Here is a 19,580-nt window from a genome sequence, read left to right as displayed (position 1 = left end):
CCTGCCCCCCTGTCCAGTCCTTGGTGCCTCTTTTACCATTCCCCAGTGATGCGCATTCTCTTAAGCAGATGGCCAATGAGCATGCATGTGATAGTCGAAGTAGTAAAGAAGGGTTGCTTTTTTAACAGTTTGCCTGGTCCACTGTGGCTGATCAAAATAGCTGCCACAGCTGGTCACCATTTAACCTCAATTTCCATGTAACAAATTGTAAAAGAAATATGAATTATGGAGAATACGACTGTTTGTAAAATGCAAGTAGAATTCATTTGCACTCAAATAAGTATGCTCATGTCTAATGACCGCTTTTATATAAGCAGAATATCTAGCAGATTACTGGTCTGGAGCATTCAGGCATTTGTTAACACACTGCCAGGGAAGAAAAACGTCAGCAATGGCCTCAGACAAACAATTATTGCTGCCCATCAGTCTGGGAAGAGTTACAAGGCCATTTCCAAACATTTTGGAATCCATCATTCTACAGTGAGAAAGATTATTCACATGTAGAAAACATTCAAGGCAGTTGATCATCTTACAATGAGTGGACATCCCAACAAATTTTTCCCAAGATCGGGCCATTCAATGCTCAGAGAAATTGCAAAATTCTCAATAGCTTCTGCTAAAAATGTTCAAGTTTGTGATAGTACAATTACAAAAAGACTGAATATGTATCCCTTGATTGGAAGGTTTGCCAGGACAAAGCCGTTTCTTTCTAAAAAAGTTGCATGAATAATGTTTTAAAACAGCATCTTAACAAACAGCAAGACTCCAAGAGCAATGTCCATTGGACAGATAAAGCCAAAGTGGAGATGTTTGGCAATAATGCTCCGTGTCATGTTTGGTGAAAGCCAAACCCAGCATATCAGCACAAGCATTATCATACCAGCTCATACCCGTGCGGTGATGGAGAGGTTATGATTTGGGGTTGTGTTGCAGCTAAAGACCTAAGCACCTTGCTGTCATTGAGCTGACTTCTTTGTATAACAAACTCTTCTAGAGTAAAATGTGAGGTCATCTATCCAAAAGCTAAATCTTGAGCAAAACATGACAATGGTACCCAGCACATCAGGAAATCTACATCACAATGACTGAAAATAAAATCAATATGTTGCAATGGTCTAGCCAAAGTCCACACCTCAACGCAATTGAAATGCTGTGCCGCGGACCTTAAGAGCCTTGTGCAATAACCTATGCCCACAAAACTCAATGAAATTGGGCAACATTGTGAAGAAGAGTCAGCCAGAATTCCTCCAGATTGATGTGAGAGACTGATAAGCGTTTTAGTTAAATAGATAATGACACGGTGTAATTTGTGATATGGTGTTGTTGTTCATCTGAGATTGTATTACATGATTTTAAGACCTTGTAAGGACCAGATGTTTTTATATCCTGATATCTAAATCCATAAAGTTTGAAGAAGGTGTACTTAGTTTTTCTTCACTAGTTATATGCAACAACCAATCCCATATATAGTATACCGGTATATAGGAAAAAAGAAGAGATCCCAACAATGAAGATAAAAAACAGTATTTTATTAATCACCATTAAAATTACATATAAAAACTGAAGTACGTGGCGAAACACACGTCGGGGTGAGGGGATGCCACGAGCACTACTATTACAAGGTAATGGTTTGCCATGATAATTCATCGATTGCATATTTGGACAGGGTATATACACTGTGTATCATATGGTGACATTGATTTCACTTATTCTATTTATCCTTTATGTGTTCCCTAATCACCTTGCTTAGGGACATCGTATTCTTACTTTGGCAATCTGTGTTATACCTTACCACTTTGTGCAACCTGGAGTTTTTTTTTATTGTTTCTGGAGAGTTTTTTTACTGGTTACTATTACACCTATGCCGATATATCTTTAGTTATATTAATTGATACGTCATTATATAATTTTTGGATTATACGTATATTCAGGTCTCTTTCTATTTATTTCAACATTTTTTGAGTACTTTATTGTAGTTCAGTTTATATTCCCCCTTGAACATATTTTTCTTGTGGTGTTCTCTGGCGTCCCCTAACGGCATTTTGCTTTTTTATATGAAAGGTAAGTTTAATGGTGATTAATAAAATATTGTTTTTAACTTCATTGTTGAGATCTCTTCTTTTTCTTATATATACTATATATGGGATTGGTTGTTGCATTATTGTGAAGTGCCCCGGGTACAATTGGAAATATGTTGATCTGATTTCACTAGTTATATATTGATATTAACTCCGCACCTTTATTCATGACTTTGTAACCATTACTGACAATATAGTAGACCCATACCTAAAGTATGCTACAGGAAGATCATTTATACCACCATTTCTCAAAGCTGAACCACCTGATGATGTAGCTATATGTGTGCAGTCACTTTATTTTCAGACTTTTCACTGGATAGTGAAATGATCTTGCAAAAGTGACAACTTTGGGGTAGAGAAATATACAGTATATGATACTTGTATTATTTTGGGTAACTTAAACAATAAAGGTCTGTAGGTTTCTTTAGTTAGTATTTGTATTTAAGATATAATGGAATATTACAAAACAATTCACTAAGTTTCTTTTTCACAGGATCACCACTGTGGACTAAGGAGAAAATAGAACCTATTGTTATTCAACAGGGTATGCCTTTGGTTTTGCCATGCAAACCTCCAAGGGGACTACCTCCACCTATCATTTTTTGGATGGATAACTGTAAGTAATCTTATTGCTTATAGATTTAAATGTGTTTACTGTGTTTCAAAATAGCCATACTACCCTTAGTAAAAATGTTGGTGTCTGTAATCCACTACTATAAACATTGTTAATCTTAAAAAAAAATGTTCCTTGTATAAGTACCAGGTACTACTTGGTTTCAAGTAATGCATTTGGTTTGGTCAGCATGATCAATAATGCAGGGAAATCTGGACAAATAGCGCTTCATAAAAAAGGGAAGAAAAATTGAGGCGTGCCGAGTTAGAATTCGTCAAGAGCAATTATCAAAAAGATGCTCCGTCACCTGAGCGAGTTGTGCAAGCAATAAGCACAACTTTCTATTGCACTTTTCCGTTCTTAGACCAGTGAGATAGGAATCAACAAATGTAGAATTTTAAAAGAAGTATTCTCCCAAGGCAATGGAAAGCATCTGAAATAGTGAATGCTTAGGGTCAAAATATGTTGCGTTGCTATATAATTAAAATACCTATCTTTATTACCACTATTTCGAGTGTTCTCCACTGGTTTGGGGGACTACAAAAAGCACTCTCAAGAAATTGCATTTTTCTTAAAAAATCTGCACATGATAAACATAATATACAATTTTACTGCAATTCAAAACTCATACTGTGTATGCAAAGGCAAAACCAAACGTAAGACTTGATTGGTTTTCTTTTATTGTCATTAGTTCTCGTTGTACTTTTTCCTTTTTACTGATTTTCCTATGTTATAAAATGTAACATTAAGAAAGTGGGCATAGCGCAGTAATTCACAATATTCTTTTTATCAGTTTTTCAGCGGTTGCCTCAAAACGGTAGAGTTTCCCAAGGTCTCAATGGTGACCTCTACTTCTCCAATGTTCAGCCAGAGGACACACGAGATTTTTACATCTGTTATGCCAGGTTTAACCTTACTCAGACTATCCATCAGAAGCAGCCCATTTCTTTGAAAGTTCTAACAAGTAAGAATATTCTCTATGTTGTATTTTCCTTCACTTTTAAGGTATGTCCAGGGCTAGGTTTATCAATTTCAGGTGTAAAAAATGGTGTGATAAATTGTATTGAAATATTTTATTAAGACTAGTTGCATGGATCTGTTGTTCTCTGTATTTCTCACGGATGCCCATTACCCTCTTCTGGTGACTTTCTGCAATATTCATTTCATCACCACAGATCTGCCATACACTGGCAGGCTGTGAAGGGTTCCTTTTGACAGTGCACAGGCAAGTAAACACACTCCAGATTTAGTAGTCCCAAAATCTACTTTTTGGAATTTCAGTACATTCTAAAGCTGTACCTAGATTACTGAGAACACTTACCAAAGTACCCCTAGGTTTCCAAAGACAATAGAACCTCAAAGAGAACCTGTCACTATGTTTTGGGCCACTAAGCAGCAGTAAATAGATGAAGACTGAGGGTTGAGTATTGCAGTCATGCCCAGGTCAAGAACAGCCATTTTGACATTAAGGATTAAAAGAGTTAATGAATTACCAAAGATGATTTTTGGACTCTCCTCCACTAGCATTGATCACATACATTTTTTTGCTAATGAAGCCAAGTACAGTACCCTTTCTTCACTCCGTAGAAACCCCCAGTTTTGATACACCATCCTGCCATGTGGCCTAGAACCCAGTGAACGGTTCTATTTGAGTCATAATATTTCTTTAGCAGCTTAAAGATACAACATTTTTATAAATGCAAAAGAAAATAGTAGGGACATTAAGTATCAATGAAGTCCATTTTGTTTATCGTTTTTTTCCTGAAATTAATTGAAAATTATTATTTTAAAGCTAAAATAATATTTTATATAAGGAAGTTTCTGATTCCTTCAAAGTATTTGTACTTTTTCATACACTGTGTTGCTGAGAAACATTTGTGCTGTTTTATTTTTTAGTGGATGCTATGAATGAGAGTTTAGCTGCTAATTTAACTGAAACTGATTTTTATGGTGGTGAGTTTTGGTTAAAAAGAAAAGATCTTATTTTGTATCTCCTTTAATATTATAATGAACCCCCACCTTAACCATCTATATAAATTCTTCTTTCTGCCTTGTCCATGTCTCTATTCCCCTTTTTACTATATTACTTTGTATTTCTGTCATCTAGAATTATTTAGAGTAATACCAGTGATGAAAGAGGATACAGAGTACGCATTTTGTGCTTCTGGAAAGTAGTAGATGATTCTCCAATTCATATAGTTGTACTTCTAAATGCGCCTATAGCTGAACTCCTCAGGCTGTAATCAACATAATGGAGCGAAAAATACACATTTAAAAATAAAACGGCAATCTTTTCATGACATTTGAATTGGTTTTAAATATAGCAAATTTCCCAGGAAGATTATTCACCGAACGTAAAGTACAAAATGTTGTAAAAGTAGCTGTTAGGGATTACGACACCAGTTATTATATTGTATTTTTTGCTAAAAATAAGGCGTGCCACAGTTCATTGACTATGACACACACTATTTTAACAGACTTCATAGCAGTGATCCTGCAATCAGACAAAAATACGTGTTTTCATAGGCGTACAGTCATGGCCTTGAGATTAACTTGGATTTTGGTTTCCTGTAGTGTTTTTAGATCTTTTACGCAGAATTTTTTCATACTTTTATTGACAAATTCACCGAGAAGTTTATGTAAAGGCTCTATTTCTAATGTTAACCCTTATTTCAAGAATTCTTCAATTTGCCCTGGCATGGTGGAAATCAGCTTCTGGGCCAACCTCGACTGATAACTCATTCTAATCAGTGCTTGGAGTTCATCACAATTTCTGTGGTTTCGTTTTTCCACCTGCATTTAAAGATTGACCACAGGTTCTCAATGAGATTGAGATCTATGTAGTTTCTTGATCACAGACCTAAAATTTAAATGTTTTGTTCATTTAGTTTAGTTATCACTTTTGCCTTGTGACATGATGCCCCATCATGCAGGAAAAAGCATTGTTTATCTTCAAATTGCTCCTGGATAATTGGAAGAAGTTGCACTTGGACGATGTTTAGATACCATTCTTTATTCATGACAGTGTACTTAGGCAAAATTATGAGTGAGACAATTGCCTTGGTGCACCCACAATGAGGTGAAAGCTTTTGGGGGATGGTCTGGTGTCAAGAAGAGCAACAAAGAGATTACTTCTCTTTAAGAAAAACCATCAAAGCAGATTAACATTCTGCAGAAGGAAAAAGGATTGGATTGCAGAGGACTGGGGTAAAGTTCCTTTCACTGATGAATCCTGTTAGGGAAATCTGGAATAATGATTGTCTGGAGAAAAAAATGTGAGGGCTACCATGAGTCCTGTGCAGTGCTAACAGAAATTAACCTGAGACCATTCATATGTAGGGTTTGCTTTTCAACCAAGGAAGTGTGTTCACTCACAATTTTGCCTGAGAACAGAATATGGGATGGTGTCTAAACATCCTCCAAGAGCAAAATATTCCAATGATTCAGAAACAATTTGGTGAAGAACAATGTTTTTTCAAGCATGATAGATTACTATATCAAAAGGCAAAAGTGATAACTGACTCAGTGAAAAAAACATTTAAATTTTGAGTCCATTGGTAAGAAACTCCATAGATCTGAATCCTATTGAGAACCTGTGGTCAGTCCACAAAAAGATGGTGGACAAACAAAAACACAGAAATTGTGATAAACTCCAAGCACTGATTAGGATATCAGTTAAGATTTAGCCCATAAGCTAATATCAGGCATATCAGGGCAAATTGTAGAAGTCTTGAAAAGTAAGGGTCAACACTGTAAATGTTGAGTCTTTGCATAAATTTGATGTATTTGTCAGTAAAAGTGTAAACATTTCTGAAATGCTTATAGTTGTACTTCAGGAACCATAGAAACATCTAACTAAAAGATGTAGAAACAACGAAGGAGCAAAGTTTGTGAAAAACCAAAATTTTGTGTCAGTCTCAAAACTTTTGCCCATACTGCACATAGAATAGAGAATGTTCACAGAGAAAGAAAAAAATCGGTGGATCAAGGAGCCTAGTGCTTGTTTCCCCCTTTTTAGTCATCCATTGTTAGTGCCAATGCCAAAGAAACCGCGTAAGTCTAATTACAGGGTGGGTGGACGGACCGACGTGAACTGGAGCCCTACATGAAGTCCATCGCAGCAAAAGAAGTATATGGTGCATAAGCCCTTGCTTTTTCCATTTATATTATTCTTGCTAAAGCGGTAAAAGTTCACTAATGACCCACACGCCACAGTAGTGCTCTCATTTTCCAAACACTGTAGCATGATTTGAATTCTGCTACACCAGTTAGCTCGGCTAATTGTAAATCATTTTTTCAACTTCTGAATAGAAGCAAAGAAAATAAAAGTGCTAAGTAACAGAAGCTGCATGAGACCATACCTCCAAAGAGTGCACATTAGGACACGTCTTGATTAGGTCTGACCTTTAGTTAGAAATCCATTTAGACCAGTAGGTATTGTGCTATTAGACTACTGTAAATTACGGTACATAGCTCTGTGAGATTTCTTTGGACACATTTTTACAATTAAAGACAAACACAAGAAAACACTGCAACTTGGATACAAGTGCATTAAAGGGAACCTGTCACCACTTTTTTGGCCTACCAGCTAAAAATATAATGTAATTGAGTGTCAGCTATGCGTTCCACAACAAGTTGTGGAACCCCCTGACTCCCCATGTATCACCCATAAAACCTTTTTTATTTGTCCCGCGCTGTATATAAATCTGTTCTGTCCCGTCCGATGGGCGTTGCCTCTGTTCCGTCACTCCACCCCTCCTTGGCTTGCTGTACGCATTCTTCGCTGTGAAGATCACAGATCGCGTACAGATTTTGCGAGTGCGCATTGAAATGTGACCTCACGCGTGTGCAGTATGCTTTGCCCAACTGAGGGCAAAGCCGAAAATCAGTAGTGCGCATGGCCGCAAAATACTTCCGGGACATAAGAACCAACTGCGTATGTCGGCACATGCGCACGACTAATTTTCGGTTTTGCCCTCAGTTGGGCAAAGCATACAGCGCACGCTCGAGGTCACATGTAATGCGCACATGCAAAATTTGTATGCGCTCTTCACAGTGAAGAATGTGTACAGCAAGCTGAGGAGGGTTGGAGTAGCGGAACAGAGGCAGCGATCATCGGACTGGACCGAGCAGATTAACGTACAGCGCGGGACAAATAAAAAAGGTTTTTATGGGTGATACATGGGGAGTCAGGGGGTTTCAGAACTAGTTGTGGAATGCATAGCTGACACTCAATTAAATGATATTTTTACCTAATAGGCCAAAAAAGTGGTGACAGGTTCCCTTTAAACTGTATGGATAGCATACATTATATTTAAAATGTATACATACTGTACTACTTCACATTCTACATCTGCGTGCATCTTTTCACCTTTGGCACATGACTACTGTAATTGGTATCACTTCATTAACAGATTAATATTTTATTGTGATCCCAGCTGGAAATATTTGGGGCAGGAGCTTAATCTTAACTTTTAAGTTTCAGGGCTACAAACTTGAATTCCACCAGGGTCATATTTCAGCTTTCTAACTTAGGCAAAAAATGTCCCAAGGTTTGCATAATCAAGCAAAACTGTATGTTATATTCCCTCGTCAAGCAATTGCATGGAAGCTAACATAAATAAGACATGAAGCTCCATGGGGTGGTTATGTTAATCATTCGATGGTGCGCACTTGTGAGTTTTCATTACAGTAAAGCTACTTCTGGCCTGTCACTAGAATTTCTTCATTTTCTTAATCATTTTCAAAAATAGGCATTAATCCAAATCAGTTAAGAAATAAAACTTAGACGGGTGAAGATGAGTAAACGTAATCCTCATTTCTGTAACTGTCTCTTTCTATCCCCGTAGTGTAATTTGCATTACTAAAATTAAAAAAACACATTCAAAGACGAAATTTGCATGCTGTGTGTAATAACATTAGTATATTCCCTGCTAGAATTCATTTCCTATCTGTCTCATTTTGAAACTATGTGTTATAACCATCGAATTTTGTCCTTTATCTTATTTTTTCTTTTTACCATCTAGATAGCCCTGTGGATAACAGACCTCCAATATTTTTGACCCCCAGTGGCCAGACAACTAATAAAACCGTGCTAAAGGATGATGTGCTCTTGTTGGAATGCATCGCTGAAGGACTGTAAGTTGTTGCCTGAATGTGCTACTTTTCTGGGGTTGTGGTCGGTCATCGGACTTGTAAGCTATGCAGGCTCCATAGTTGCAGTCCATTGTGTCATAGATTTCTGTAGAGGTATAATTTTAAGCTTCTGGGCCCAAATGCAAAATCTATCATAGGGTCCCCTCCTACCATGAACCAGTTACAATACTTATGTGGGTGTAGCTTCAATCTCAGAAACACTTTATTGTACTTCACTATTAATCATCGACATCTCCCATTTGTGGCTATTGTGGTGAAATGGGGAAATTTGATTTATTTCATGTATGAAAAAAAATTTTGGGACTCATATTCACTTTTTAATGCTCTGAGAAATGCTTCATTGCTACCTAGATACTAACATGTAACCGTATAGATAGACAGCACTAAATCTTAAATAGTGTATAAAATGCACACTACTTAGGCCGGATTCACATCACGTTTTTTGCGACTAGTGTTGAGTGATACCATCCGATATTGAGAAATATCGGATCGGATAGGATCGGCTGATATCCAAAAAGTATCGGGTATTGCCGATTCCGATCCCGGAAGTCCCATTCAAGTCAATGGGGCCGAAATATCGGAATTAAAAAAAAACCTTTCTTTCCTTGTAGGTTAATTCTACATGAAGAAAAACAACTAAGAATAATGTAGAATGTATTGGGGGAGGTGGAGGAGACATTAAAGGCATAGAGGTTTAGCCCAATCAAATGGAATAGCAGGAATAATTTATTTTTTTTAAGACGTTCGGAGTTACAAAGATATTGACTATGTTAACCTCTTTTATATTTTGTCAGATTTGTATGTTTCACTACTTCCATGCTCTTCACCTTCTTTTTTACTTCTCTCACACTTTCTCCTTCATCAGCAGCAGCATCATTTTCATCAACTTCTTCACCTTATTCATCTTATTCTTCTTCACCTTCTTCCTATTATTCTTTTTTTTTACATTCTTCATATTCTTCTTATTCAACTATTATTCTTCTTCAAATTCTACTTCTTCATCTTCTTCCTATTCTTCTTCTTCATCATATTCTTATTTGTGACAGTCATTCCTGTAGTTGTTATCTATAAAAGTTTGAAGATTACACCTTCCGTTCTGCCTGTCACAAAAGATTTACAACAGGATTTGTCCACGTTCAGTTTGGCCTGCAGCAGCAGGCATTTTCCAGGGGCACCACAAGGAGGAACGGACTCACCCCCATACACTGCTTAGTCTTCTTCTGCTTATAATTTAGATAATATAATTTGCTCTGATTTTTAGTCTTATGCTTAATGTTCTTCTGCTTTTGGTTTTTCTGCTTCTTGGTCTTCTGTCTCTTGTTGTTCTGCATCTTGGTGGTTGTCTTCATGTTCTTTGTCCTCTTGGTCATCTTCAGGGTCATCTTTTTGGTCTTCTTCGGTGTGGTCTTCAGGGTCGTCGTCTTCAGGGTCGTCGTCAGGGAGATCCAGAGTGAGATCCAAAAACCATTTCCACAAGCTCGAACTTGGAAAAGTAGCAGAAGATACAAGAAGGCTGAGGAACTGCTGAGAACCAGCTGACGGTACTGGAACCCGGATGGTTAGCAGAAGGAACAAGAGCAAATGGAACTAGCGAGGACCAGCTGACGGTGCTGGAACCCGGAGGGGCAGCATAAGGAACAATAGCCAATGGCACAACCGTGGACCAGCTGACGGTGCTGGAACACGGTTACTAAGCAGGAGGTACCTGTGCTAAAAAGCACTACCAAGGACCAGCAGACGTTGCTGGAACTCGGATACTGAGAAGGAGGCACCTAGGCCAAAGGCACTGCCGAGAACCAGCTGACGGTGCTGGAACCCGGATGGGTAGCAGAAGCTGCAAGAGCAAATGGAACTAGCGAGGACCAGCTGATGGTGCTGGAACCCGGAGGGGCAGCAGAAGGAAGAAGATCCAATGGCACAACCGTGGACCAGCTGACGGTGCTGGAACACGGTTACTAAGCAGGAGGTACCTGTGCTAGAAAGCACTACCAAGGACCAGCAGACGTTGCTGGAACTCGGATACCGAGAAGGAGGCACCTAAGCTAAAGGCACAGCCGAGAACCAGCTGACGGTGCTGGAACCCGGATGGGTAGCAGAAGGTACCCATGAAAAACAAAGTTGCAAGGCCGCGAGCCGGCCGCAGTTACCGAAACCCACAGTCCTTACAGGGGGTGCTTGTCCTATTGGCACTATGGAACCAGCCTTTATTACCAGAAACCGCAGCCCACATAGGAAGCACCTAAACTGCAGGCACCATAGACTCGACTAACCCGACCGCAGCATGACAGGACAGCGAGTTGGTGGCAAAGTGACGTTGACACTACCCGGAAACAGCAGGCATGCTGGAACCAGGATGGGCAGGAGGGAGTACCCGTGCCAAAGACACTTCTGAGGAGCAACTGGCGATGTTGGAGCCCAAGGTCAATCAGGGTGTAGGCTGAGGCCTAATTTCATCAAGTTTAATATCTGTTGTAGACTACTACTGATTTCTAACGTGCTCCAACTAGGCCTCTGGCTCCACTCTGTCTCTAGTATTTCCCCTGGCCTCCAACCCCGCCAATTGCTGCTCAGAAGTGGCGTCTGCACAATCAACACTTGTTCCTGTGTTACTGGGGTTCAGTAACGTCAGCTGTTCCCCTGATGTGTGTCCGGCAATGTCTCCTGCTCTGTCCACATTCCCACTAATAGTAGTGGGAATGTGGACAGAGCAGGAGACATTGCCGGACACACATCAGGGGTTGAGCTGACGTCACTGAACCCCAGTAACACAGGAACAAGTGTTGATTGTGCAGACGCCACTTCTGAGCAGCAACTGGCGGGGTTGGAGGCCAGGGGAAATACTAGAGACAGAGTGGAGCCAGAGGCCTAGTGGGAGCACGTTTGAAATCAGTAGTAGTGTGAATGTGGAGGCAGCAGGAGATATTGCCGTCCACACAGCAGGGGAGCAGCAGGCATTACTGAACCCCACTAACACTGGAGCATGTGTTTCTCTCTGTGCAGATGGCACTTCCGAGCAACAACTGGCTGTGTTGAAGCCCAGGATGAATCATGGAGTAGGCTGAGGCCTAATTGCAGCAAGTTTTATATGTGATGTAGTTTGATTGTGGAGGCAGCAAGAGATATTGCCGTCCACACAGCAGGGGAGCAGTAGGCATTACTGAACCCCACTAACACTGGAGAATGTGTTTCTCTCTGTGCAGACGGCACTTCCGAGCAACAACTGGCTGTGTTGAAGCCCAGGATGAATCATGGAGTAGGCTGAGGCCTAATTGCAGCAAGTTTTATATGTGATGTAGTTTGAATGTGGAGGCAGCAGGAGACTTTGCCGTCCACACAGCAGGGGAGCAGCTGACGTTACTGAATCCCACTAACACAGGAGCTGGTGTTTTTTCTGTGCGGACAGCACTTCCGAGCGACTACTGGCTGTGTTGAAGCCCAGGATCAATCATGCAGCATGCTGGGGCCTAATTGCAGCAAGTTTTATATAGTTTGTAGACTACTACTGATTGTAACCGTGCTCCACTTACGCCTCTGGGTCCACTGTCTCTAGTATTTCCCCTGGCCTCCAACCCCACCAGTTGCTGCTCAGAAGTGGCGTCTGCACAATCCACACTTGTTACTGTGTTACAGGGGCTCCGTCACGTCAGTTGATCCCCTGATGTGTGTCCGGCAATGTCTCCTGCTCTGTCCACATTCCCACTACTAGTAATGGGAATGTGGACAGAGCAGGAGACATTGCCGGACACACATCTGGGGATCAACTGACGTGACTGAGCCCCAGTAACACAGGAACAAGTGTGGATTGTGCAGACGCCACTTCTGAGCAGCAACTGGTGGGGTTGGAGGCCAGGGGAAATACTAGAGACAGTGGAGCCAGAGGCCTAAGTGGATCACGGTTAAAAATCAGTAGTAGTTTGAATGTGGAGGCAGCAAGAGACTTTGCCGTCCACACAGCAGGGGAGCAGCTGGCGTTACTGAACCCCACTAACACAGGAGCTAGTGTTTTTCTCTGTGCAGATGGCACTTCTGAGCAACAACTGGCTGTGCTGAAGCCCAGGGATTACAGTTCAGGTGGGAGAAACATGAATACAACAGGAGACCTGGATACTGTTGCCAACCAATTATTTATTCTGGAAGAGGACTGGCAAATTCTGGCGAGATCCAGGCCTTGTTCATTTTCAGAAAAGTAAGCCGGTCAATGTTATCGGAGGATAGTCGCGTGCGACGGTCTGTTAGTACACCAACTGCGGCACTAAAGACGCGTTCCGATAATACACTGGCAGCAGGGCAAGCCAGCACCTCCAATGCATACTGGCTAAGCTCTGGCCATGTATCCAGCTTAAAGACCCAAAACTTGAAGGGGGAAGAGCCGTCTGGGAGTACACTGACAGGGCAAGGTCACCTTCTGATGGAAACGTTGCCTCCTGCTGACTGGAGCCGTCTGTGATGGTGTAGACATTTGTGGCGGGCACACAAAACTTTGCCACATTTGGGCCATACTGGTCTTGCCATGTGCTGAGGCGCTGCCTCTGCTCCCTCTTTGTGCAGAGCTTCCTCCACTTCCTCGATGCACAGAGCTGCTTTGTAAAGCACTAGCAGCACTGCTCTCAGGTGGAATGGAGAACATGATGGACTGCACCAGTGTGTCTTGGTACTCCCGCATTTTACGCTCCTGGTTCAATGGTGTTATGAGGCTTTGTAAGTTGTCCCAATAGCGAGGATCTAGGAGGGTGTACACCCAATAATCAGCCGTGTTGAGAATGTGGGCGATGCGGCGGTCGTTTCTCAGGCACTGCAGCATGAAATCAACCATGTGCTGCAGACTCCCAACTGCCCAAGAAACGCTGTCCCCTGCTTGAGGCGTCAACTCTGCCTGCTCTGCATCACCCCACCCTCGCTGTACATACTGACTAGAGCACTGTGTACCTCCCTCCTCTGGAGAGATGTCTTCCTCCTCCATTGACTCCTCCTCATCCTCCTCACAAAGTGTCCCCTGCCTAGGCCTTTGTGAGGAACCACGTAGCGCAGACTGTCCAGAAGCAGATGGCATTTGTGACTTCTCATCCTCCACCTCTTCCAAAACCTCCTCCCTTAGTGCTTGCAGTGTTTTTTGAAGCAGGCAGATGATGCACTAGTCAGCATGACTGTCCCCCTTATCTGCACTCGCCATCCACGTGGAATCATCGAAGGCACGCAAAACAAGGCAGATGTCCTTCATAGAGGCCCACTCAGTGGTGCTGAAGTGTGACCGGCACACAGTGCGACTTGTTTGCGCCTGATGCAGCTGGTACTCCATTACTGCTGCCTGCTGCTCACATAACCGCTCCAACGTATGTAGCATTGAATTCCACCTGGTGGGTAGGTCACATATGATGCGATTTTCCGGAAGGCGTAATCGGCGCTGCAGAGCAGCAAGGCGCGATCTTGCCGTGCTGGAACCAGGGCTGTGGAGTCGGTAAGCCAAACCTGCAACTCCGACTCCGACTCCTCAATTTCTCTTACACCGACTCCGACTCCAACTCCGACTCCGACTCCCACACATATTGCTTATATTTAAGTGAAAAATTTATTGTAGTACAATGTGAACCTCAGACATTTAATCATTTTTATGATCCCATAATCAAGATATTTAGATAGAACAGAATATATATTGGTGTACTACCCGGTTTTCATTCTTTTTGGTACAGATACGATATGGATAGACAGATATGGATAAATGGATAGATAGAGCAGATTTCTAATCTGCTTTTGCTATTGAAAACATTATCTATGAGCTCAAAAACCTTTCAGGTCATGCGGTTTTTTAAAAAGATGATCAGCTTTTGCAGCTGAAAAACGTATCCTCAAAAAACACAGGAAAAACGCTGTGTGTGAATGTAGCCTTAGATCAGGAATAGAATAGCCATTTATAGGACATTTCATAACTTTCCCAAATTCCTATGAAAAAATATTCAGCACATCCTGCATTGAATTACTGTACCCAATTTATTATATATTTTAGGAGTCGGAGTCGGTCCATTTTATACCGACTCCAACTCCGACTCCGACTCCACCAAAATGAGCACCGACTCCGACTCCACGACTCCGACTCCGACTCCACAGCCCTGGCTGGAACGCCGCAAGTGAGTGCACTCTATGCGGACCTTGTGCAGCAGTGCATCAATATCCGGATAGTCCCTCAGAAAGCTCTGCACGACCAAGTTCAGCACATGTGGCAGACATGGGATGTGAGTGAGGTTGCCTAGGCCCAGAGCTGCCACCAGATTTCGGCCATTGTCACACATTACCAAGCCTGGCTGGAGATTCGCTGGCAGAAACCACACGTCGCTCTCCTGCTTGATGGCATTCCAGAGCTCCTGCGCTGTGTGGCTTCGATTCCCCAAAGAAATTAATTTCAGTACGGCCTGTTGACGTTTGGCCACGGCTATGCTCATATCGGTCGTAACAGGCTCCTGCAGCGCTGATTCTGAGGAACTGGAGTATGAGGAGGAGTCAATGTGTACAGACTGGATTCCTGCAATCCTTGGAGTTGGCAGAACACGTACAGCGCCACTCTCAAGATCTGTACCCGGCTCCACAACATTGACCCAATGGGCAGTGAGGGAAAGGTATCGTCCCTGTCCATGGTTACTGGTCCATGCATCGGTGGTCAGGTGGACCTTGCTACTGATGGCGTTTAGTAGCGCATGTTTAATTTTTCCCTCCACATGCTTTTGCAGGGCATGGACGGCTTGCCTGCTGAAATAAAAGTGGCTGGGCACGTTGTATTGTGGGACTGTCAATGCCATGAAGTTCCGGAAGGTGTCAGTCTCCACCAGCCTGAATGAGAGCATTTTAAGGGCCAGTAATTTGGCAATGACAGCATTCAGAGCCTGTGCTCGGGGATGGTTTGCCGAGTATGGCCGCCTTTTCTCCCATGCCTGTGCTACAGATGGCTGTAGAGTGGCCTGGGAGTGTGAGGATGAATGGGAACGTGGTGCTGTGGGTGGAATGTCACTGGGTCTCTGGACAACAGTGCCAGAGTTTCTTCCATGGCGATCCTGTGAGGAAGCCGAACCAGCTGTGTGAGCTGGAGGAAGAAGCTACAACACGAGCTGAAGAGGTGGTAGGTGGTGCTGTAGGTTGGCCTACGTCTTCAGTGTGTCTCTGTAACTCCACCACGTGCTTGGTCCGCACATGTTTCCACATATTTGTGGTATTGAGGTTGCTGACATTTTTTCCTCTTTTGACTTTCTGATGACACAGCTTGCATTTGACAAAGCAAATGTCATCTGCAACTGTGTCAAAAAAGGACCACGCACTGCAAGTCTTGGGCGCGCCCGTTTTGGCTTTTGGAAGAGGAATGCTCCTAACGGGTGCCGAAGTGGAGGCTACAGGCAACCAAGTCTGCCCCCTCCCTCTCCCTCCTGTTTTGGCCGTTCAGGGAATCTCTTCCTCAGAGCTGCTCCCACCACCTTCCTGTTCCTCACGCCATGATGGGTCAAGGACCTCATCATCTACACTCCCCTCTTCAAACACCTGCTTCTCCTGGGTAGTCTCGCCAGCACCGTACGCACCAGAAAGTGGCACCTGAGTCTCGTCATCATCTGATGCGTACTGAGGTGTGCTGACCATAGGCACTGGCCCACCCGCCTCTTCAGATTCAGAGGGACAAAGCAGTTGCGCATCACTGCATACTCCCTCTTCTTCACATTCTTGAATGCTGCTTAGCTGGCCCCCTCTTTCCAAGCCAACAGATTCAGAGAACAGAAGTAGAGACTGTGATGGCTCCTGTCCAGGGCTCTCTGACTGCCTGGGCACTTTGTCAGGTGGTGAAGAGACAGATGGTTGCTCTTCAGTGCTCTGGCCCTGAGAGGACGTGGAAGTCATTGAAGTCGATGCGTTAGCTGCCATCCATCTGACAACGGCTTCAATTTGTTCCTCCTGCAGCAGTAGGGTACGGCGAGGTCCTACAAAGCTGCACATAAAGGACTGTTGCCTGCTAAAACTGGGGGATGCTGACTCACTGGTGCCCGCAGCAGGCACAGAATCCCCACGTCCTCTCCCTGCAGAATCCCCACGTGCTCTCCCTGCTGAAACTCCACACCCACGTGCCTTACTCCCTGCCTTCTTCATCTTGGTAGACTGATAAAGATAGGCAGAAAAGTATAAAGGGGGGGCTTAGTGTGCTTATTCCTGAACAGCTGCTAACAGGTATAAGAAACACTAATTTTATAAAGTGTGTGTGGACTACACTTTAATATGAGCTAATGTGGCCTACACAGCTGTCAAATGGAGTGTTTGGTGAACTTTATTTTGTTTTTGTTTTATCAAAAAACAAAGGATGTGACCAAAGATTTGAAAGCGATAGTATCACAAACTTTTTGGAGCTATTACAATGCAGGAAGGTAACCTACAATGCAAAAGATGAGGCTCCAAAAAATAGGGTAATACTAATCTGGCTGAGGCTGAAGGGCACAAGCCAGAAGAAAGGCTCCTCTATCTACTCCTATATAGTGTTTGCAACCAACCAATGTAGATGGATACAGATGGATGCACACTAATAGGAGAATTAAAAATTAGCTGCAATAAAACAAAAATATGTATGAGGCAGTGACGCACGCTGAGCGGCCTACAACCAGACGTAGCTGTAGGACACAATACAGCGTGAGCTGTACTCACACACAGAGACCTCTCAGACATCCGTGAACAGTGCAGATAAGTGGGCACTAGCACTGAAAGGCTGCAGAAAGGCTCCGCTGTCTACTCCTGTAGTGTTTGCAACCAACGTATATGGATACGGATGGATGCACACTAATAGGAGAATGAAAAATGAGCTGCAATAAAAGAAAAATGTGTGAGGCAGTGACGCACGCTGAGCGGCCTACAACCAGACGTAGCTGCAGGACACACAACAGCGTGAGCTGCACTCACACACAGAGACCTCTCAGACAGACATGAACAGTGCAGAAAACTGGGCACTAGCACTGAAAGGCTGCAGAGAGGCTCTGCTGTCTACTCCTATAGTGTTTGCAACCAACCAATGTAGATGGATGCAGATGGATGCACACTAATAGGAGAATGAAAAATGAGCAGCAAAAAAAGAAAAATATGTATGAGGCAGTGACACACGCTGAGCGGCCTACAACCAGACGTGGCTGCAGGACACACTACACAGCGTGAGCTGCACTCACACAGACCTTGCAGACAGCTGTGAACACTGCTGCAAGGCAAAAGAAAGCTACAGTGGTTGATTATGTAGCCTGGGTAAAGCACAATATGATTTGGAAAATTGTTATCTCTAACTGTTCCTCACAGTCTTGAACACCAGCCTGTCCCTAACTGAATTCACAGCAGCGTGAACCCGAAATGGCGGCCGCTTTTATAGTGCATCATGACATCATTTCAGCAGCCAATCACAGCCATGCCATTAGTTAACATGCCTACATGCCTAACAGGATGTGCCCACACGTCTGAGGATTGTCATTGGCTGAATCAAATCAAACTGGCTCATAGCATTATGAGAACTTCCAATTCCGGTATTCGATATGCTAAAAGTATCGGAACTCAGTATCGGAATTCCGATACCGTGAATATCGGCCGATACCCGATACTTGCGTTATCGGAATGCTCAACACTATTTGCGACTTGTCAGTGGCTCCTTCGAAGCTTCTGTTTGAAGCCCTGAAAAATGGTATTCTGATGTATCTGCCATTGGGACATTGACTTTAATGAACCAGATGGAGTCACTTTGTGCTCTGACTAACCTCTTTCCCTTTTTGAGGTCGGCACAAAACTGTGGGTAACTGTGCTTTTGTGCCCGCTTGAAAAAGGCAGACACTGCCAAAATTGAGGTCAGAGATAACACAGTGACCCCATCTGCTTCATTAAATTAAAGTAAAAGGCCCTGTTGGTGGTGTGGCATGGCTAAGGGTTGTATAGTTGATGGGAGGTATGTGACTCACAGATGGGTGCGCTCTGTAATGTAAGCCCTAATTAATATCATTCTATTTCTGATGTTTTACAAGGACCTGTGGTGAGGTCACAATCACGTAACCAGTCAGCTGCTGGGTTCGTGGATGTTTCTAGAACTTTATAAGCTAGACTACTCTTGAAACCCAGAGCTGTATGTGGGGAGAACTAAGCCTCCCGTGTGTGCTGAGGCTCCAGGACTGAGTCTGAAGTAATGGACATTTGTGTTATCTTTTTGCCTAAGCTAAAGGCTATCTCTTTTGTTATGTGCTGCTTTATGGGTTTATGATGCAGTAAACCCCATGAACTTTAAAGGAACCTGCCTCCTCATTGTCTCCCGCTGCACCTGAGCAAGTAGAATCCCTACAATTGGTGCTAGACGTGGGGCAGCGGTCCCAGCAGAGACTTGAGACAGTTGCTGCATGTCCTGGCTCAAGTTTTCAGCGAAGCAGCAAGCTCTACCTGGATTAATGGAGGACCTGCTGAAACACCTGGTCCAGTCCCAGGCACAGCAACAGGAGACCAACAGGCTGTGGTTCCAGCAGAGCCAGCAGGAGCAACGGCAGCAGTTCCAGCAGAGTCAGCAGGAGCAACGGCAGCAGTTCCAGCAGAGCCAGCAGGAGCAACGGCAGCAGATGCAGCTTCTGGCAACCGCCATCCAGGAGGGCAGGACGAGCGCCCCAACCCCAGGTCTGGCTGATGACACCCACGTCAGGAAGGCGGTAAGACGCGCATTAGAAAAAATGACCCCTGAGGATGATGTTGAGGCCTTCCTGACAGTG

General features: G+C 43.3%; 1 protein-coding gene across 15 annotated transcripts in view; it reads left to right on the top strand.

Annotated features, from left to right (window-relative positions):
- The window catches only part of NRCAM (neuronal cell adhesion molecule), a 429,035-nt gene that overhangs the window by 294,842 nt on the left and 114,613 nt on the right, over positions 1 to 19,580 (top strand). For 11 of the 15 annotated variants that reach the window (XM_073573274.1, XM_073573272.1, XM_073573275.1 and 8 more), the window contains exons 5-8: positions 2,572 to 2,694; positions 3,485 to 3,655; positions 4,588 to 4,644; positions 8,718 to 8,829. In XM_073573274.1, coding sequence (XP_073429375.1) covers positions 2,572 to 2,694; positions 3,485 to 3,655; positions 4,588 to 4,644; positions 8,718 to 8,829 — 463 coding nt within the window. The remainder of the gene's footprint in view (positions 1 to 2,571; positions 2,695 to 3,484; positions 3,656 to 4,587; positions 4,645 to 8,717; positions 8,830 to 19,580) is intronic. The other 4 variants (XM_073573271.1, XM_073573277.1, XM_073573276.1 and 1 more) reach the window with 1 other exon arrangement.

Source organism: Dendrobates tinctorius, unplaced genomic scaffold (genome assembly GCF_039654945.1).
Source record: "Dendrobates tinctorius isolate UK_male_01 unplaced genomic scaffold, ASM3965494v1 ptg000035l, whole genome shotgun sequence".
Taxonomy (NCBI): domain Eukaryota; kingdom Metazoa; phylum Chordata; class Amphibia; order Anura; family Dendrobatidae; genus Dendrobates; species Dendrobates tinctorius.
The sequence above is the reverse complement of the archived record's forward strand: the minus strand, read 5'-3'. Positions and strand labels throughout refer to the sequence as shown.